The 23089-nt window shown below is 42.9% G+C and overlaps 1 protein-coding gene across 1 annotated transcript in view; it reads left to right on the forward strand.

The window, feature by feature from the left end:
• Positions 1–10862: 10862 nt before the first annotated feature.
• Positions 10863–23089, forward strand: part of LOC123759412 (ADAM metallopeptidase with thrombospondin type 1 motif A) — a 353349-nt gene continuing 341122 nt past the window's right edge. The window contains 1 exon segment of the mRNA XM_069335228.1: positions 10863–11120. Within this exon segment, the coding sequence (XP_069191329.1) occupies positions 10952–11120 (169 nt within the window). The 5' untranslated portion in view covers positions 10863–10951.

Here is a 23089-nt window from a genome sequence, read left to right on the forward strand (position 1 = left end):
TGCGATTTGTTTATATTTCCTTCCGGCATACATTCGAACACTACAGAGCGCGACTCGACCATATACGGCAAGGTGTTAGAGGACCGCCATGAAGAGGCTGTAGGCTATTAGCGGCTTTGGCCACAGTTTTGGAGACTGCAGGAGGCCCCTCAAAACACGAAATTTGGCGTCAGGGGCCCACCCCTTGACCAGAGTCCATGTTGCACCCTCAAAACGCACTGCACGATATCTTCGGGGGATTGCAGGTCAGTTACCAGTAGTAAATAGTCAACCTACCAACCCACCCTCCGGAAATTATATTTTGTAAATATGTGGTCACTCATACTAGCATGTAGTAATGGAGCTCCAGTAATCCACTCTTTGAGTTTTTTTGTGTAGTACGTAAAAAAATAATAATAAAACGCGAACTTGAATATTCCTATGCCTAGCATAGCACATGTATACTATATTAAGCCTCGGCGTGCAATAGCCTTATGATGGTTAAGTTACATTTTATTAGCAGTAAATATAAAAAACTTTTCCGGTTTATAGCATCAACCTGCTGGCCATCATCACATGGGTTAACTTTGAATACACATTGAGGCTATAAACACTGAGTGCTCTGTTTCGTGTATTAAATGTGTGTTGGAAATGCGTGTGTTTATATAGGAAATGCGCGTGTATGTTTATATAGGAAACCTCCACCTTGCAACACAACATGCCACCTGTTCCCATCATCCAGTTTTATTACTTTGCATTTACTCGAGTTAAACTTTAGTAGACATTTGCTGAATTATTCTTTCAGTTTGCTTCGGTAATGTTGTAGTTTCTAGTGATCTTTCTCCGAATTAATCCTCTTCATAATTGTTGCACTATCAGTAAATATTGAGAGGAATGGGTTTATTTCCTCTGTATTATCATTTACATATATGAGAAACAGGAACGGTCCAAGTACTGATCCATGTGAGATTCCTTTGGTGACATATCTCCTTTCACTGCTACTCACCACCTCCTGTTGGTTTGGTGCTCCCTTTCTCTACTGAAAGCACAATGTTGCTACCCACTTTTCCAACTTATCCACGAGTCTTTTTCCGGGGTTCTGTGTCAAAGACTTTCTGACACCCACATATGTGATCTTTCGTCTTTCCCTAAACGTATAATTTCGGTAGCCTGGTCAGTGACTTTTATCAGGTTTGTGAGGCAAAATTTATCATCCCTAGACCCCTTCCATTGGGGAAATTATAGACAGAAAGGGTGAGATAAATGATTCTGACAAATCTTTTCTATATTTATGTTTTTTTCGCTTGACAAAGCGAAAAATTAAATCTCCCAAATCCACTTTACAGTTTTGTTATGGCCTGACGCTAAAAGATGTATTCCGTTGACCCTGTAAACATTTTCAAAGACAGGATATAGGTGATTACAATCTGGTTGGAGCAGCCAAATACATAACAGAGTGAGGTGACGTGTCACGGGGACTAATAGGCCACTGCAGCTTACTAGTCCAATGGTGCCCCAGCCACATATTCCAATGGTGGCTGGGGCAGTATGGTGGATGTTCCGTCTTGTACTCGAAGATAGCAGAGTGTAACCTGGTGTCAGCTGGCTGTCTATAGTTGGCTGGGTTTGTTATCATGATTAGTTCGTTGAACATCACAGACTCACTAGTGGCCTGGATCAAATACTTTCTTATACATTTCTCGCTCTATGGACTTATGTGAGGCCTTACTTTTAATAATAATAAGTTAATAAGTGATATAATGTTATTCGTCATGTATGAGATATAATTAATTATCAAAATTACAGATAAATTGCGTATTTTACTTGTACCCCATTGAATTCATCTCAGATGGTAACGTTCAGAGAAAACTAAATAACTACATGGTAAACTTACGTATTTAGTGCATAACATTTATAATTTGTTTTGTTGGGGATATGTAGTCTGTGCATATATATATATATGTCGTACCTAGTAGCCAGAACTCACTTTTTGGCCAACTATTCAAGGCCCGATTTGCCTAATAAGCCAAGTTTTCATGAATTAATTGTTTTTCGACTACCTAACCTACCTAACCTAACCTAACCTAACTTTTTCGGCTACCTAACCAAACCTAACCTATAAAGATAGGTTAGGTTAGGTTAGGTACGGTTGGTTAGGTTCGGTCATATATCTACGTTAATTTTAACTCCAATAAAAAAAATTGACCTCATACATAATGAAATGGGTAGCTTTATCATTTCATAAGAAAAAAATTAGAAAAAATATATTAATTCAGGAAAACTTGGCTTATTAGGCAAATCGGGCCTTGAATAGTAGGCCAAAAAGTGAGTTCTGGCTACTAGGTACGACATATATATATATATATATAAATATATATATATATATATATATATATATATATATATATATATATATATATATATATATATATATATATATATATATATATATACCAAACCCTTTAGCACAGGTGGAACACGAACAAGGGGGACACAGGTGGAAACTTAGTCCCCCAGATGAGCCACAGAGACATTAGAAAGAATTTTTTCAGTGTCAGAGTAGTTAGTAAATGGAATGCAGTAGGAAATGATGTAGAAAAGGTAGACTCCATACACAGTTTCAAATGTAGATTTGATAGAGCCCAGTAGGCTCAAGAATCTGTATACCAGTTGATTGCCGGTTGAGAGGCGGGACCAAAGCGCCAAAGCTCAACCCCCGCAAGCACAAATAGGTAAGTACCTAACCTAACCTAACCTAACCCACACCCAACTATACACAGAACTTTAATATATAATAATTTTAATTTATATATGAAAGCAAACCTTTTAATATCGAATTTGTTAAAACTAATGTATGCGATATAAAGAGACGACCGCCGCTTTAACGAGCCTGGCTTGAGTACGGGATGTGATTGGTATATTTGAAGTATGGTTATTTGGTGAGTTTGTCAACAATTAAAATGATTAAAGTGTCAGCTAAAACGTATCTTATAGGGATTTTATTGAGTCTTGTATCGTATCGTATCTTATATTGAATTTTATTATCTTACCACTACACTTACCACTTACACTTACCACCACTTATTATCTTACACTCTCAGTGTCTTTCTATCTTACACTAGACACTCACCTGGCGTTCCGCGAGCGCTTTGTCATGGGTTCGTATCCTGGCCGGGGAGGATTTATTGGGCGCAAATCCTTAACTGTAGCCTCTGTTTAACTCAACAATAAAATGTGTACTTGGTTGTAACAACGATTCTTCGTGGGGGGTCATATTCCAGGGACCTGCCCGAAACGCTACGCGTACTAGTGGCTGTACAAGAATGTAACAACTCTTGTATATATCTAAAAAAAAAAAATGGGTTTCTGTGTCCTCTCTCATTATGATTATTGAGTTTTTTTTATATTATTATAGGAGTTAAAATATTGTAGGCATTATCACCATTTCAATCAATAATGCATTGGGAAAGACATATCATTACTGAGTGCACTACACACTAACAGACACTATTAGAGTGCATTTATTGGTGAACAAGCTCGCGGAAACGATATAATGCCGTATTTCCCAACATCAACCGAGAATTAAAACTGAAGTGGACCTTGAAGTTAAGAATGAGCAAAAGCCAAGTAAGAATAATAATAATATGATCAGAGACCGTGAACTATGTTATCCGGCTCTCATGTGGTATTCTGGCGAGGGGACAGCCTAGGCTTGTAGGCGAGCGGACATGTACTTTACATTAATAATAATGTAAAGTATAAGCATGTATATGTTTAGGCATATACATGCAGGAGAGCAGCAGGGGAGCCTTTATTGGTACTATACACATGTACCCGGTAAATAATTAATAATGAATATATAATAATATCCCCTGAAGGAAGTTAAATAATTCATATTTGGAGGTCTGTTTTTTGTATTTTTTTGCCAATAGATTGGCGCAGTTGATGATGCGCGCGTCACTCAGGCAGGCAGATTAAGGTCAGCACTGAATAAGTGATGGTTCGGACAGGCATCTGCTCCCTGATAATGCTGTACCCATTCCACACGTCTCACAGTAGGCTTAATCAATGACCGCTAGTGCATGCGGAGAACCAGCCTAAAAGCAATATGCCTCTCCATATAACGACAAAACAATCAATCGGTAAAATCCAAGTTAGGAACAATAAGATCTAGCACCTGCTTGCTATATCCTACTATTCTCGAGTCCAGTAGAGTCTAAAGAGCCTACACCGGCAGGAACATTAAAACTTCATAGTGACGTCACGCACCGCGTCCACATCATATCGAAAACACGAAATTGTAACTTTTTCGTTACGTTAGGCTCGGATTAGTTAGGTTAGGTTGGGTAAGGATGACGTAAAGGGGTATATATATTATCTTCAGGGCATAGTCATTACTGCACGAGACATATGGTAGCCATGTAAACACCAGCATGGCAGTAAATTGTTTACCATGTAAACATCAGCATGACAGTAAACTGTTTACATATAAACAGCATGGTAGTAAACTAGCTGGGAATCACGTCTCACCCGCCAGGACGTACAGGCGACCATTTGTTTATTATTATTATTATTATTATTATTATTATTATATTATTATTTTCTACCACAGACTTGGCCACACATTTACAATGCTAACCAGCCTATATACATTTTCTTCTGTCCTCCATGGACAGGGTTAGAGGTCTGTTAAATATATATAGTTGGGTGATTTATTAAACCATTAACCACAGGTGATTGTAGTGCTTTTAAAATGCTAATCTAACCTACAAACATAAATACATAAATGCACAGATTTACGCCTGTCCAACATAAACAGTGTTAGTGCTCGAGGTGTCTTTTTACATAGTGTCTTAATGTGCGTTTACAAAGGTGAAATGCAATTCTGACCAGTTTAAACATGTTCAGTATACACACACACGTACATACATATATGCATACATACATGTGTGTATATATATACCACGCATAACGCATTAGAGGGAATGTTTAGATCCCCTCCAATACAGTTTCTGTGTGCTTTTCTCCTACCACCCCCTTCCTTTTTTATTTTTTGTGCTTTATTATGCATTTGATGGTTACAAGATATACATGGGTTGATACAAATATATATATATATATGATATATATATATATATATATATATATATATATATATATATATATATATATATATATGTCGTACCTAATAGCCAGAACGCACTTTTCAGCCTACTATGCAAGGCCCGATTTGCCTAATAAGCCAAGTTTTCGTGAATTAATTGTTTTTCGGCTACCTAACCTACCTAACCTAACCTAAAATAACTTTTTCGGCTACCTAACCTAACCTAACCTATAAAGATAGGTTAGGTTAGGTTAGGTAGGGTTGGTTAGGTTAGGTTAGGTAGGGTTGGTTAGGTTCGGTCATATATCTACGTTAATTTTATCTCCAATAAAAAAAAGTTGACCTCATACATAATGAAATGGGTAGCTTTATCATTTCAAAAGAAAAAAATTAGAGAAAAAATAATAATTCAGGAAAACTTGGCTTATTAGGCAAATCGGGCCTTGCATAGTAGGCCAAGAAGTGCGTTCTGGCTATTAGGTACGACATATATATATATATACATGTATTAATGTATGTATCCCCTAACATATATACATTTATGTTTTATTTATGTCTAAGGGAATCATTTAGAACCTTTTATACCACATATGTCAGAACAATCCTGAAATATGCAGCTCCAGCGTGGAATTCATACCTAATCAGTCAGATGAAAATGGAAAAGTTTTAAAGCTATACCACCAGACTAGTCCCAGAACTAAGAGGAATGAGTTACGAGGAAAAACTGCGTGAACTACATCACACGTCGCTGGAAGACAGAAGAGTTTGAGAAGACTTGATCATCACATGCAAAATTCTCAGTGGGAATTGACAAGGTAGATAAAGACATTATTTAATACGGGTAATACTCATACTAGGGGACATGGGTGGAAACTAAGTACCCAAATGAGCCACAATGCGAAAAGAGACATTTGAAAAACTATTTCACTGTCAGAGTAGTTAATAACGGAATGCATTAGGAAGTGATGTGGTGGAGGCAGACTCCATACACAGTTTCAAATGTAGATATGATAGAGCCCAATAGGCTCAGGAACCTGTACACCTGTGATTGACAGTTGAATATACACTCAATCCCACCTTTCTAGCCGCCGATTGTGTGTATTTACTAATTGTATCTGCAGAATGGAGCTATTAGCTCTTGCACCCCGCCTTTCTAACCATGTGTGTGTGTGTGTGTGTGTGTGTGTGTGTGTGTGTGTGTGTGTGTGTGTGTGTGTGTGTGTGTGTAATAACACCCCCAATAAAGCGTGCAGACACTGAACAAGACGCCTGGGATGTGTGAAGAACTGCGTGTGTCTGAAGACAAACAACACCCACAGAGGACAACTTTGAGAAAGCCGTCGGATTGTTGACATTTATCGGAGAGAAAAATACCGCAGTTTACCTCTATATTTGCGGAGAACATTGACGAGGCTGACAGGCGTGACCACTTGAGTACCACCAATAAGAGTGTCGGAGGACAGAATTGGCGATGGCGACCTGTTGAGAATACTGATGGCAAGACTAAGATGGAAGATTCGACTCTCAAGTAGCCAATGTATTTGCTGGTGCTTGTTCACTGAAGGAAACTTGGGGCTGCCAGCGTATGAGTATTAGGAGGGCCGGTAGAGAACAGGTGGTTGAGAGGAGTTTTGTTAAGGGGAGGACTCTTTGAGTTAGTGGTTATCACACACATTATTGTCCGAGTGCTCAGCCTGCTGCATTATGGAGGGAATGTTCAGTAAAGACGAGGACACTAGGCTGCTGCATTATGGAGGGAATGTTCAGTAAAGACGAGGACACTAGGCTGCTGCATTATGGAGGGAATGTTCAGTAAAGACGAGGGCATTAGGCTGCTGCATTATGGAGGGAATGTTCAGTAAAGACGAGGACACTAGGCTGCTGCATTATGGAGGGAATGTTCAGTAAAGACGAGGGCATTAGGCTGCTACATTATGGAGGGAATGTTCAGTAAAGACGAGGGCACTAGACCTACTGCACTATAAAAGGAACAGACTAATTAAAATAAGTCAAGTGTTCATGTGCTTGTAAAATAGAGAATAGACAGTTGACGAGAGTATATGAATGTCAAATAAGTTGAGCTTAAACTTATTAAGTGCTCACAAGTGCTCGCACAAGTTGAGCACTTGTGCGAGCTAAGCTTAACGTTCAATAAGCTGATAAACCAGGCTATAGTTTCTACGTTAACCAGGATGCCTGAACAGAGACCGGGCCGCAGGGACCCTAATCTCCCGAAACACCTCAAGGTAGACTCAAGGATCTCGTGTAAATCAAGTAACTATCCCGGCCGGTGGTTTTTCCCGTCAGGCAAAGCATCTTAATAAACTGGAACCTAACTAATGTAATCAGAAAATATAAAATAATAAATAGTGTTTAAACCATAAACAAAAGTTTTAGAATTACTTTAGAAACAGTACAAATAAAATTACTTGTGAATTCTCTTAGTTTCTAGATATACATATTAGATTTTGCGAATATATATTAATTTAGTGGGTCTTTTTTTTATTTGCAACGAGTCTTATTCCATATTTCCATGTTCAAACAGCACAAGAACATATATAAATAAATTATGATTCGCCAAGCTTTAATTACTGTCTAGTGCGGTCAACGGCCGCCAGGCAAGTGCCTCGAGTGATGGTGAGATGCCAACTCTCAGCTGTCAAGCTGCTAATAACCGGTGCTATTTTCACACCGATAATGTGCCCGCGTTCTTATCATTCAGAGTTTTCCCGTTGCGTTATTGAGTTGGTGGAACTCGTCGCGTGAGATGGGTTTCTGTCTGTGGTTATAAGAACCGTCACCAGATGCTCAACCTGGTGTTTGCTTGTGTCGTGTGTGTGGGGGGGAGAGAGAGAGAGAGAGAGACAGACAGAGAGAGAGAGACAGAGAAACAGACAGCGAGAGGAAAGGAGGAAGGGTAGAGACATCAAGGCAGGGCTTCTCGGACACTCTGGCAGACAGATAAGCTTTCATTTGATACCGTTTCTTAGACCTTGCCCGAGCCGGGGCGCGCATCTCCCGCAGACTACACAAGATGTACTCCCTTAACGCAGGTGACGTCACCCACGCTTGTGTAAGCTGCGCGCGTGCGTACCTGTACCTCCTCGCAAGTCAAGGCGTATCTTTTTTATCATTCGCTCTTTCATCTTCATTTGCATTATATTTTATGAGGTGTTCACGCTACGCTGATGCGTATAAGACACGAAGAAGAAAGGTGCGCTGAACAAATATTATATTTGATAAAGAAGGAAGCAAACGAACACAGGATGAGTGGCCTGCTGGTGTTTGCGCGTGCGCGTACGTCCTTATGTCTGCTATTTAAGGCAATACTTGCGTAATTCTTTTGCACATTGTGGATTGTTAAACATTGCTATCGCAAAAATATGTTTAAAGTATTGCTGATTGGCGAAGACAATGTTTTAAGGCGAAACAGCCAGGTGGAATGAGAAGAGGCTAGGCTGAAGCCAGCAACGGCTTCATAATGTTATAATGTAACTTTTCTTCAGTTGTTATAACAATGATATTGAGTAAAGCTAATACTAATCCTATTGTTGATACAGGAAATACTGAAATTGGTATTCATAAGAGTAATACTAACACTGATATTGATAAACGTAATACTATTACTGATATTGATGAAGGGTAATACTATCCCATATATTAATAGGAATAATACTGATAACATTTCAGTCCTTTCTAGACCATTATTAAGTCTAAACGGGACGCTTGTTAAGTTAGGACTTGGTAAAGATTCAAAACAGACGTCGAAACTCGTTTCATACGTGTGAGCTGGGTTATTTATTTGGTAATACTGATACCTACAGTATATTAATAAGGGGGCAATAATGATGTGCTGATTTATAAGCAGAGGTGTACCGAAGTATCGGTACAATGATATCGGACTAGTTTTTTTTGCAGTATCGGAATCGATAACATTTGATACTAGAAAATTTTGTGTATTGTTCTGACATCTGTCCAGAATAGTAAGTATCGGTATATGTAACAGTATCGGTATCTGTATCAGTATCGGTATATGCTACAGTATCCGTATGTGTACCAATATCGGTATCTGTAACACTTCAGGTCTCTATAACTGTATAGTAGTATCGGTGCTTTATAATATAGGAGTAACCATATCGGATAATAAGACAATATCGGTCAGAATATTTATATCCGTATAACGATATCAAATGATAATTCCGGTATTTGTAAGTAGTGATATTGATAAGGGTAATACTTATATTGATGAGGGTAATACTTATATTGATGAGGGTAATACTTAAATTGATGAGGGTAATACTTATATTGATGAGGGTAATACTTAAATTTATGAGGGTAATACTTATATTGATGAGGGTAATACTTATATTGATGAGGGTAATACTTATATTGATGAGGGTAATACTTAAATTTATGAGGGTAATACTTAAATTGTTGAGGGTAATACTTATATTGATGAGGGTAATACTTAAATTGATGAGGGTAATACTTATATTGATGAGGGTAATACTGAGACTGACATAGATACAAGTAAAATTAATAATAATAAATATTAGTACTATATATAATTCAATTCGAAGTACTATACAATAAAAATCATAATAATAATTAAAAAAGTATAATTACAATGACCATAACAATTGTATTAAAATTCTTATTATTATCTTAACGAATATCAAATCATCACGATAAAATTATTAGTTTCTGGAGATATCAATTATAGGCAGTAAATGGAAGAAGATGTTAACAGTATCAAAATATAATTTACTACATATCATACACAAATTTCTTAAAGCATTCTCGTGTGTCATTTTTAATTTCTCGTTGATATCCATCAGAATATATTTGTCCTTGCAACAAACATGAGATATGTTGCTGGAACAACATTGGAACTTTCCCAGAGAGAACTGGATAAGTTTCTACCGTAGTCCCTGGATCCGCCTGGCTGCGATGTGGGCCTTCGAGCACAGCCTCATAGGCTAGGAAACCATCAAGGAAATGCTAGGCCGCAGACCAAGCTGCAGGGGACATATTGACTCAAAATCTTTAACAATCAACCCTGGTTGATTGTTATATATATATATATATATATATATATATATATATATATATATATATATATATATATATATATATATATAATATATATATATATAATATATATATATATAATATATATATATATATATATATATATATATATATATATATATATATATATATATATATATATATATATTTCAAGATTAGGCTTTAATCCCTCCTCTAAAATTCTAGTAGACATAGCAGCAAAATATGAACTGTGGCTCACAAGAAAGTCCATTTTATACTATTAGCATTGTTAGTAATGTAAAAAGAAATAAAGATGTAGCTATCAAGACTTCAATAACTTAGCCTAATCTCTGCTTCGCCTGACATGAACAATTCTGGTAAGTTAGATACAAAATTTAATGTAACTAACATTAAAAAAAGAAACCTGATTTGTGTATACAATATTATTCATCAATATACCTATTTTTATCCCTGTCTTTCATGAAAGCAAGTTAGGAATTAGTATGGCTACAGTGATAACGACCATCCTCGAAATTAAGATAATTACCACTCCCTCCTTAGACATAATGTTGTATTTAGAGTGTAAATTGAGCGGGTGTAATGAGCGCGGGAAATAATACAGTGGGTGGAGGAAACAGACTGGTGTTAGGAGGAGGAGGAGCCCGGGCAGGGAGAGCGGCGGGGCAGCTACCCACCTCCCAGTCAGGGAGTGAGCCAGTCAGTGCCGCAGTGACAGTGCGAGGGTTAGGACGCCGCTGTTGGTGGGTGCTCACACGCGCGTGAGATGAGTTGGACTTGTACACGAGGCCAGCCAGCATGACAAGTGCACCACATTGGTCAGGCCTTTTGGCCTCAGCTATCCTAGTGGCTGTTGCTACTGTATGGCTCGTGTGGACCATAGTGGCCACACCAGGCTACTCTTCTAGTCACTTGAACATAGTGAATAGGGCAGAGGACGCTTCAAGTGGAACTCCGAGAGCCCAAGGTAAGGTGGACCACCCCGGGACTGTCTTCTTCTGTCTGGGGCGCCTTGCTACTACTGCAAGTAACTAGGGGCCACTCACGGGCCAGGTCAGCCCTACTGTTGCTAGCATCGCGGGTCCTCGGCCTTGCCCAGGCAACCCACTCCTGTACTGTTTGTTCTTACTCCACTGTTCTGTACGGCGGACTGTACTTCTCGCCCCGACACATGGTACTTCTCGCCCCCTGCTCATGGTACTTCTCGCCCCCTGCACATGGTACTTCTCGCCCCTTGCTCCTGGTACTTCTCGCCCCCTGCTCCTGGTACTTCTCGCCCCCTGCTCATGGTACTTCTCGCCCCCTGCTCATGGTACTTCTCGCCCCCTGCTCATCATGCTTCTCGTCCCCTGCTCATGGTACTTATCGCCCCCTGCACATGGTACTTCTCGCCCCCTGCTTATGGTACTTCTCGCCCCCTGCACATGGTACTTCTCGCCCCCTGCTCATCATGCTTCTCGTCCCCTGCTCATGGTACTTCTCGCCCCCCTGCTCCTGGTACTTCTCGCCCCCTGCTCCTGGTACTTCTCGTCCCCTGCTCATGGCACTTCTCGCCCCCCTGCTCCTGGCACTTCTCGCCCCCTGCTCCTGGTACTTCTCGCCCCCTGCTCATGATACTTCTCGCCCCCTGCTCATGGTACTTCTCGCCCCCTGCTCATGGTACTTCTCGCCCCCTGCTCATGGTACTTCTCGCCCCCTGCTCATGGTACTTCTCGCCCCCTGCTCATGGTACTTCTCGCCCCCTGCTCATGGTACTTCTCGCCCCTTGCTCCTGGTACTTCTCGCCCCCTGCTCATGGTACTTCTCGCCCCCTGCTCATGGTACTTCTCGCCCCCTGCTCATGGTACTTCTCGCCCCCTGCTCATGGTACTTCTCGCCCCCTGCTCATGGTACTTCTCGCCCCCTGCTCATGGTACTTCTCGCCCCCTGCTCATGGTACTTCTCGCCCCTTGCTCCTGGTACTTCTCGCCCCCCTGCTCCTGGTACTTCTCGCCCCCTGCTCCTGGTACTTCTCGCCCCCTGCTCATGGTACTTCTCGCCCCCTGCACATGGTACTTCTCGCCCCCTGCTCATGGTACTGGCCCTGCTTATTGTGCTTTTCATGACTCCGGTGTTACTGGGCCGAGTCTCCCCAGTGCTGCTGGGCCGATTTCCCCCCTTCCCTCCCAGGGCTGCTGGGCCGATTTCCCCCCCCCCCCTTAGTGATGCTGTGCCGACCCCCCCCCCCCCCCAGTGCTGCTGGGCCCAGTCTCCCCAGTGATGCTGGGCCGAGTCCCTCCCCCCTTCCTCAGTGCTGTTGAGCCGAGGCCCCCCCCCTCCCGGTGCTGCTGGGACGAGTCCCCCCCCCCTCCTCCATAACATCAACTAAGAGGGGATGGAAAAATGACGTTTTCCAGGTTGTTTCGCACTCATAAGGTAATGTTGGTAACACACTCGCCTGACGTTTCACAAACGCTTTGGCCTGGGTTCGTATCCTGGCCGGGGAGGCTTTACTTGGCGCCAATCCTTAGCTGTAGCCTCTGTTCACCCAGCAGTGAAGCTGTACCTGGTTGTTAAACGATTTGGCAGCTCGTATTCCGGGGAAAATTTGAATTAAGGACTTGTCTGAAACGCTATGCGTGCTAGTGGCTGTACAAGAATGTGAAAACTCTTGTATGTATGTAATATATATATATATATATATATATATATGGAAGGGAGTTATATAAAATGTTGCTCAATACACAGCCGAAAAAAAAGGTAACCGCATGCCACAGTTGCATTGGTGCGTCTAGCTGTATTAGCAGGAATCGAACTTCAGCGCCTGAGACTGGTTCACAAACTTTGTGGCGTCTAGCATAGGTGAGCTTCGTCTTGCCTACTTGTGATGCCATGTAAGGAATAGCCTCATTTATCATCCCAACACCTTCCACTTCCTCGCTACTCTAGGACTGATCATCTTCCTGAGCATCGCTAAGGGCCTGGTGTATGTGTGGATGTGTACTAATTACTTATTAGGGGAGTATTAGTACAGGGGAGTACGTTTCTGCCCGAAACGCTGCGCGTACTAGTGGCGTTACAAGAATATAATTACTATGCTATGTCTCCTCACAATCCAAATGTACCTTCTTGTATATTTAAATAAATAAATAAATAAAATTAGCGTCTACGGGTGCTGGTTGAGGGAGGTCGTGGTCTTTTGACAGAACTTCCAGCTATCGGTCGTCTAATCCAATAATTTCCGACCCTTCCTGTTTCTTATCATAATTGTTTAAACTGTAGGAGACGAGAAAAAACTCAAAGGAGTTAAACCTCCCGTCTCTGAAAGAAAAGAAGCCGTGGAGACATGATCGCTGTACGCAACATACTGATGGGAATGGAGAGGGGAGTATTTAGCATACCAGTCGGGTACGTGAACTAGGAACGATGGAAGAGAAGTGGATGCATACTCTTTACAGCTTCAAATGTAGATATGGTTGGTTGATGGGGTTCTGGGAGTTCTACTCCCCAAGGCCGGCCCGAGGCCAGGCTTGACTTGTGAGAGTTTGGTCCACTAGAATGTCCTAATGACTGGTGTCAGTAGGCTCTGAGACCTGTACATCAATCGATTAAAAGTCGAGAGGCGTGACCTAAGAGCCGGAGCTCATTCCCCGTAAGTACAACTAGGTGAGTAACTCCATCCACCTGGAGTGTAAGCCTCTGTGGAATCTTTATGTTGGGGTGATTCTCCTGGCTCGCTTTATCAACTATCCCAGGAGCGCTGGCAGCCTGGTGGATGGGGAACTGCGGGCGGGCGGGGCAAGAGGAAGCCTCGCTTGCCATTCCGCGTATCACTTACATACTTGAAGGAAACGAATAAACAAATAAGTGGGTCAGACAGACTGTCTAATTTAGATAACATTTTCCAGTGAGAGGCAGGGAGCCGGTCGGCCGAGCGGACAGCACGCTGGACTTGTGATCCTGTGGTCCTGGGTTCGATCCCAGGCGCCGGCGAGAAACAATGGGCAACGTTTCTTTCACCCTATGCCCCTGTTACCTAGCAGTAAAATAGGTACCTGGGTGTTAGTCAGCTGTCACGGGCTGCTTCCTGGGGGTGGAGGCCTGGTCGAGGACCGGGCCGCGGGGACACTAAAGCCCCGAAATCATCTCCAGATAACCTCCAGGTCTTTAGGTTGCTCGTGGGCCATTCCTGCAGGTGTAGGAGACTTAGTATATCTTTTTGTTTTAATGATATGCATTATATAATCATTTGTACATTCATTTTACTAGGAAAACTTTACATTATCAATAGTTAATATTATTTTATGTGAAGCATTGTTATATCATATGATATTACACATTGTGAACCCCAGGTGTTGAGTACCATGATGCCAAATTCGTCATGCGCTGATATTTGAGTGGCGACAATTCATGTGATTTGCAGAAACACAGAATATTACGCTTTGACATTGAGCCTTTTGTTTTGAATTTTACAATAATCATTAATAACTATGCCTTAAAATGTTAGGTTTTCGGCCAAGACAGGAAAGTTATGCATGAGAACTGCTTTGGGGTCGTTGGTCGCTTTAACATGAGACGTAAGATCCTTAGAGTTAGTTACTTGATGCTCCACAGATAAAAAAAAGAAAGTGACGAGATACCAGCTGCCCAACTGGCTCAGTAATGTGTCTGTATAATATTACACACAAACACAGACCAAGACTCCTCCCCCCCCCCCACACACACACGATTGATAAAAATAGCATTCACGAACATGGGCATAAAAGAGGAAATTCTAGTAAAGAAGAGCAAACTCAAAATGTAATGGAATATAAAAAAATCATATCCAGAGGGGCATGGCTAGGCACCAGAGAATCCGAGCAGCTGAAAGCAAAGAAGAGGCTCAGGGAGAGGGAAGGTAACCAGGGAAAGACAAGTGTCCTACCCAACAATCCCAGAGGGGAGTGGGGAACCCACAACCAGCAATTTAGCAACCCCTGAGAAAAATGCAACACCCCCCCCCTTCTAACACCAAGCCTGGGCCCCTCTTTGCCCCCATACAGTGATCACCCTGTTACCCAAATCCTCCATCCCCCCCCCCCCTCACCCCAAGTAGCTGTTGCCTCCTCCATCCCTTGGTCATCCTCCTGCCCCAAGCAGGCCTAGGAAAGCCCTAAGCCCCCATCCCCCACTCTAACTCCCTCCAAACCACAGGACAGCTGCCATATGGTAGTTAGTATTCCTGTTCCTAAATAATCCTGCCCATAGGACAACTTCCTACACTAGTGAGGAGAGTATGTGATTATGGACATAGGAAAGTGAGCTTCAAGGTAATGTACTCAAACATAGATGGGATTAGAAATAAAGGAAGTAAACCAGAGGAAATGTCACAAGAAGATGATACCCCAAATGTAATATCACTCACAGGAACAAAATTGTCAGGCATCATAACGAATGCAGTGTTTCTGCAGGACTACTATATTGTAAGGAAATGGATAGAAGGAAGTGGAGGAGGGGGAATGACCCTGCTGATAAGGAAGAACTAGAGTTTCGAAGAGATGGATATCCCGGGCTGTGAAGGATTCAGAGACTACACAACAGGAACTGTGACAATGGGAAGGGGGGTGGGGGTAACTTTACCTTGCGATGATTTCAGGGCTCAACGTCCGCGCGGCCCAGTCCCCGACCAGGCCTCCTGGTCGGGATACCTAAGATAATAGTAGCAATAATTTATAACCATTAAATGAGAGAAGACCCAAACAGTAGTATGATATAAACAGCATGGCAACCATTAATACAATACAGCAGCTTTGGTTGCCTGCAGGAATAGTACATGGGAGACTTAAACCATGGAAAGATAGACTGGGAGAACAGAGAACCACAAAAGAGGATTGAGAAAAGGTGGTGAGGCGGAGAGGGGGGGGGGACGTTCTGAGGGAAAGAGGCCAGGCTGCAGGGATGGGGGAGGGAGGGAGCTGACATAAGGAGGCGAGGCTGTGGGGAGGGGAGGTGGGTTATAGGGAAGGAAATATGGCTGCAGGGAGGGTCAGCAGAGAAGAGGAGGCGAAGCTGAGGGCTGGGGGCTTCTGTACTCCGCCCCCCCCCCCCCGGCCCCCAAAAAAGGGCGGGAATTGGGCGAGGCTGTGATGGACCATCATCCGTGTTGGGCCGTCATCTGCACTGTTTTGTGGTTCTTGTATCCCGTAGACTTTAGTTTGAGTGAAAGTGAAAGTAGGAGCCATATTTGCCTGCAACAAAGATGAAGTTGAGCTAGGCCAGTGCATCCCCACCTCCGCTGTCAAGACTGTATTGCTCCAAGCACTCTGGTCTGATAGGGGGAGAATTCAGAGTCAAAGGCTCGAGAGCCCCAGCATGAGAGTAATGGTTTAGATCTGACATCTAAACAGGTTGGCCCCAACAAGGTACTTGATCGTAACACTTAATTTATTAAGTCATATGTGAAAATTTAAATAAAGACAATACCAATATTAATACTAATACATTTTAGTTGGAATATTTTGAATTCCTGTATTGGATTAATTTTGTTATTATTTTAATTTTAATTTTTGCTTATGATTGTATTAATAAAATAGTATTACCGTACTTTTGGGCCACGCTGTATATGCACGAAACATGGGCTGAACAGAGTACGACACAGTGGTTGCCAGGATCAGGTTTGGGGCCTGACGGCTGAGTGGACAGCGCTCGGGATTCGTCGTCCTAAGGCTCCGGGTTCGATCCCCGGCGGAGGCGGAAACAAATGGGCAGAGTTTCTTTTACCCTGATGCCCCTGTTCACCTAGCAGTAAATAGGGAGTTAGACAGCTGCTACTGGCTAAGCAGCACGTCTGGTGCTTACACGTCTGGTGACGTGTAACAAAAAAAGGAGGCCTGGTGGTCACTGTTACCTGTGGCAGGTGACTACAGATGGACTTCACAACCCTGAACACTCCAGGTGCAAACTCTGTGAGTGGGAACTGTCTCATGATCTCACGCGGTATATTATTGAATGTCCAGGCATTAGACTCACAAGTCGAGCCTGGCTCGACTATATATATATATATATATATATATATATATATACAAAAATAATAATGCAAAAAGGTGCTTAAAGGTTATGGATCTCTTGAAAAACACAACAATGGGAAACATTGATGAATGTCACAGACGGGTGTATATATATATATATATATATATATATATATATATATATATATATATATATATATATATATATATATATATAGGGAGTACCACCTCTGGCTGGAAGAAGGGGGACCCATAGCCTCGGAGGAAACCACACATAACGCATTGGAGGGAATGTAGGTCCCCTCCAATACAGTTTCTGTGTGCTTTTCTCCTACCACCCCCTTCCCTTTTATTTATATATATATATATATATATATATATATATATATATATATGTATATATATATATATATATATATATATATATATATATATAGTCACTATACAAGTCACTTTCATCTATGGTGAGTCACTAGTCTTGCTCCACACCCACCCAACTGTCGAGAGACTAGGCGACGAATACGGAATTTAGAAGGGAGTAAGAAATTGAGGTACGTTCGTACACATGGGGAAAAGAGGATAGTAAAAGACAGTAAACATTAGCAATGGATTAATGTAGGAACGAGGAAGTGTATTCTGGGACAGGCGGGAAAGGTGAAGGTGTGAGACGAGGAAGTAGAGAAAGGGAATGGGGAAGGAGAGGGAGGGGGTGAAGAATATGGGGGGGAGAGGGAGGGAGTGAAAGGGGGGGATGGATGGTGAGAAGAGTGTGGGGGGGGGATGGATGGAGGGGGATGTAAACTAATCAACTAATTTGTCTGGCTTGCAACATCCTTGATTGGCTCACGAAGAATTCTTGGAATGAGAATTTAATTAGGTTTTGCACTTGCCCGAGGTCCAGCCTGGTCGTGCCAGTGGACGACCCGAGGTCCAGCATGGTCGTGCCAGTGGACGACCCGAGGTCCAGCCTGGTCGTGCCAGTGGACGACCCGAGGTCCAGCCTGGTCGTGCCAGTGGACGACCCGAGGTCCAGCCTGGTCGTCCCAGTGGACGACCCCGAGGTCTAGTCTAGTCGTGCCAGTGGACGACCTGAGGTCCAGTCTGGTCGTGTCAGTGAAAGACCCGAGGTCCAGCCTGGTCGTGCCAATGGAGGTTTAAATCTCTCTCTCTCTCTCTCTCTCTCTCTCTCTCTCTCTCTCTCTCTCTCTCTCTCTCTCTCTCTCTCTCTCTCTCTCTCTCTCTCTCTCTCTCTCTCAGTCTATCTTCGCCAAACTTTGCAGGGTCGCTGGTCTTCATCCGGTCTGTTTCTAGTGTTGCTAAATAAGACAACATTCCCACTGAGATTGCAAGGATGAAGTGAAGGAGGTGAAAGGTTGGGAAGGTGGTGGAGTGGAGGGAGTGTGGTGAATGGTGGGGAAGGTGGTGATGGACAGGTAGGGAAGGGAAGAATAGGGATGGCGGTGAAGGGTACAGAAGGTGGTGAAGGGAGAGGGAAGTTGTGTACTTAAAGAGTCTTACAGTGATGTAAATAATGTATAGGGGAAGATGGTTACAGTGATGAATATAGTGTGTACGGAAGAAGTGGTGTCCGTCACTTGAGCTGGTTAAGCCCTCTTAAGTGTGTGTACTCAGCTAGTTATGCTTTCGGGGGTTGAGCTCTGGCTCTTTGGTCCTGCCTCAACTGTCAATCAACAGGTGTACAGATTTTTTGAGCCTACTGGGCTCTCTCATGTCTATATTTGAAACTGTGTATGGAGTCAGCCTCCACCACACTACTGCCTAATGTATTCCATCAGTTAACTACTCTGACACAGAAAAACGTTCTTTCTAATGTCCCTTTGGCTCATTTGGGTATTCAGTTTCCACCTGTGTCCCCTAGTTCGCGTACCACCCGTGTTAAACAGTTTATCTACCCTATCAATTCCTTTGAGAATTTTGTAGGTTGTGATCATGTTTCCCCTAACTTCTTTCTAACGTCTCTATGGCTCATTTGGGCACTCAATTTCTACCTGTGTCCCCTAGTGCGTGTGTCCCTTGTGTTAAATAGTCTGTCTTTATCTACCCTGTCGATTCCATTGAGAATCTTGTACGTGATCATGTCCCCTCTAACTCTTCTGTCTCCCAGTGACGTGAGGTTTAATGTGTGTGTGTGTGTGTGTGTGTGTGTGTGTGTGTGTGTGTGTGTGTGTGTGTGTGTGTGTGTGTGTGTGTGTGTGTTTTAAACCTAGTCCTCACCTAGTTGTGTTTGCGGGGGTTGAGCTCTGGCTCTTTGGTCCCGCCTCTCAACCGTCAATCAACAGGTGTACAGATTCCTGAGCCTATTGGGCTCTATCATATCTACACTTGAAACTGTGATAGAGCCCAATAGGCTCAGGAATCTGTACACCTGTTGATTGACGGTTGAGAGGCTGGACCAAAGAGCCAGAGCCCAACCCCCGCAAACACAACTAGGTGAGTACACACACACACACACACACACACACACACACACACACACACACACACACACACACACACACACACACACACACACACACACACACACACGTGTGTGTGTACACCTGAGGATGACTTTTAAAACCGATTGGGAAATCTTCCTTGTTCTCTAACTTCAATTATGAGTATCATTACTGCCTGATTATACTGAGGTTACAAACTGAACAAACAGTTTTTTTACCATCTTTGTCATGCCAGGTAGTGGAGAGACCGACATGACAGAGCCTCGCTGAACACCGCTATAAAACCGTAGGAGACAATGCCTCGTATGTCACGTTTTGTGTCAGGGGTAAAACAGTAAACATCCGCTATCAGTCAGGGGCGAACACAGTAATTACGCCACCTTATTATGATGGTGGGAGAGAGAGAGAGAGAGAGAGAGAGAGAGAGAGAGAGAGAGAGAGAGAGAGAGAGAGAGAGAGAGAGACAGACAGACAGACAGACAGACAGACAGACAGACAGAGAAGAGAGAGACAGACAGACAGACAGACACAGACACAGACAGACAGACAGACACAGACAGGCAGACAGACAGAGAAACAGACAGACAGACAGAGACAGACAACATGGCGCAGGTCTGGCATGGTTCCCAGGATACCGACACTCGGGTTTATCTTGCTCACCTTGTCATGCGACTGGCAATTACTGTTATAATTCCTTTCAGGGTCTGGTCAATTGACGCCAGAGCAAAAAAAAAGCAAAACAAAAAACATTGCCGTTAGCGAGTATCCTAAAAGAAACTTGTGTCATGTATTGTAGAGCCATTACAAGAGCTCACTACAGTATCCTTTTTACGGGCTATTCATGCCCGTGCTACCTTTTGGGTGGCTTAATCTTTTTATCAATCACTTTACAGTATCCCCCGAATACATCTGACACGCCTTGCTTTTGTAGACTGTTTATACTCCTCCTGCCTGATTTAATGTCAGAATTTGCAAACAAAATAATGTATATCTGCGTTTTCAGTACCTTATCTTGTGTTTGCAGAGTACAACAAACGCTTGCTGTTTATGTTATTCGTAATATTTTTTTTGTTTTATGTTCTCGTTTTCTCTTTTTTTGTAGTATCTTAATTCTCAAATCGTAAACTGAATCTCTGGAGAAACTGCTTCTCCCACACCGGTAACAATAGTTCATTTTGCTCTATTTCATATTCATTATCTAAAACATTTGCCTAAATGCCTAAAATATATGCCTAACGTGTAAAAATGTCTCCCTAAATGTCAAAAGCATATTCGTTGTCAGAAAGTGAGCAAGGCTAGTAACGGATTTACACCCCATGTGTACACCTGAGAAGTCTGCCACACAACTGTGTCGAAGGCGTCTTCAGTTACTACGCCCACATCAACACAGAGCAACATTTGTTTGCACACCGCCTCCGGTGCCCCCATTCCCAGTATTTCCATAAGCAAACAAGAGCTGTGCGGGCCCGTACCCAACGGACCGTCAGGATCTCCCTTCCCCATCACCACCACCAGACTAGGCTAGGCTATGTGGTCTCTCTCTCTCTCTGGGGGATCTCGCGTCAACACCACCAGGCTAGGCTATGTGGTCTCTCTCTCTCTGGGGATCTCGCGTCAACAAACACAGCTGTTGACGTAACACGCGCGCATAGATCGCGACTTGGCCAGTCGGACTTGCTTGTTGGAATCGTGTGTGTTAATTTGATTCTTGGTCCCTTCGGAATCCATCAATCATCGCCTGAGCTGGGGACAAAATAATATTGTGATTATATAATTGTATCGGCTTGACTGACTGAAGAATGGAAGTTATTCTTAGCCTTGTTAACATTGGGAGGTTTTGTACACTCTTAGGTGGGGTGGGGGTTGGTTCTCAGCTCTTGGGTTCCACTTCTGTTTTAAATAAACTGGTGGGCATGTTCTCGAGTCTCTTTGGCTCTGTCATATCAACATTTGCAGTTGGTTGTAGAGAGTCAGCCTGTACAAAGTACAGACTGGTGTAGAGAAACACCATGTTGCGAGTACACTTATACCATGTTGCGAGTACACTTACACCATGTTGCGAGTACACTTACACCATGTTGCGAGTACACTTACACCATGTTGCGAGTACACTTACACCTTGCGAGTTCACTTTACGGCTGTATAAGACCAGAGACGCACAGGGCCAGAAGTGCTTATGAACAGAATAAAGGTACAATCTACACGTAAAACGCTTTGAAGATTAACAGAGCATGATTAGAGAGATCTTAGTGAGGAATAAGACGGTAGCCAGCCTGGATGACCTCGCTTTTTACCAAGATTCTAATTGACAAGACCTTGAGGTCATTGAAGGAAAAATTATCTATCTCTTCTCGCCTGCAAAAGATTTCATCGGCCTATGCACGCCGATATTTACTGTGTTCTGAATCTCAATTTGATCAGCAATTCGGAATGACAATGGAATCGCCAGTTAATGTTGCACATGCAATTTTTATTTTGTAATCGCGCGAAGCACCATCATTCCTCGTTATTTCTAGCGCTGTGGAATGTTCTTCACTATACTGACAATGTTTTAACTATCACAGCACACCATTTTATCCAGGATATTTTTAGGAGCAGACTTAATGAAGGTAATTATGAGGAAGGGAAGGGAAATATCAGGAGAGTGTGTTAAGCCATTACGACTATATAGCACTGGGAAGGGGGTCAGGATAAGGATTTAGGATGGGACCGGGGTATGGGGGAGGAATGGAACCCAACCACTTGGACGGTCGGGGATTGAACGCTGACCTGCATGAAGGGAGACCGTCGCTCTACCGTCCAGTGCAAGTGATTGGTAATTATAAGGAGAGAGCGTTTACGACTATACAGCACTTGGAAGGGATATGAAGATAAGGATTTAAGATTGGGCGGAGAAAAGATATGGTGCCCAACCACTTGAAAAGGTCGGGGATTGAACGTCGACCTGTAAGAAGCGAGGCCCTCGCTCACCCGTCCAGTTTAAGTGGCTGGAGACTTATAAAACTACAGAATACTTTAGAAATGGAGATGACTCCCTCACCTAGACATTTGAAAAATACCTTACCTTATCTTGCGGATGGGATGATTTCAAGACTTAGCGTCCCCGCGGCCCGGTCCTCAACCAGGGCTCCTCGTTGCTGGACTGGCTAACCAGGCTGTTGGACGCAGCTGCTCGCAGCCTGACGTATGAATCATAGCCTGGTTGATCAGGTATCCCTTGGAGGAATGAAACATGATGTAACCCATAATTTCAACGTCTACAGGAACATTCATACGGGGCCTAGTGATTGGATTCCTTTTAATGGTTTGCAGCCAGGAGTTCCTTGAATACTCTTGGCACTTCTTCAAAGATTTCTTCGAAATTCCTTCAAGTAACATAAGTAGCGCCTGCAATAATGGGACGTTCAGAAAACGTCCGCTGCCATCCACAAGGATATTATGTGTACGGACCGTTGCGAGGAACAGCCTACCCGATCAAGTTACCAACATGT

Source organism: Procambarus clarkii, chromosome 32 (assembly GCF_040958095.1).
Source record: "Procambarus clarkii isolate CNS0578487 chromosome 32, FALCON_Pclarkii_2.0, whole genome shotgun sequence".
Lineage (NCBI taxonomy): Eukaryota > Metazoa > Arthropoda > Malacostraca > Decapoda > Cambaridae > Procambarus > Procambarus clarkii.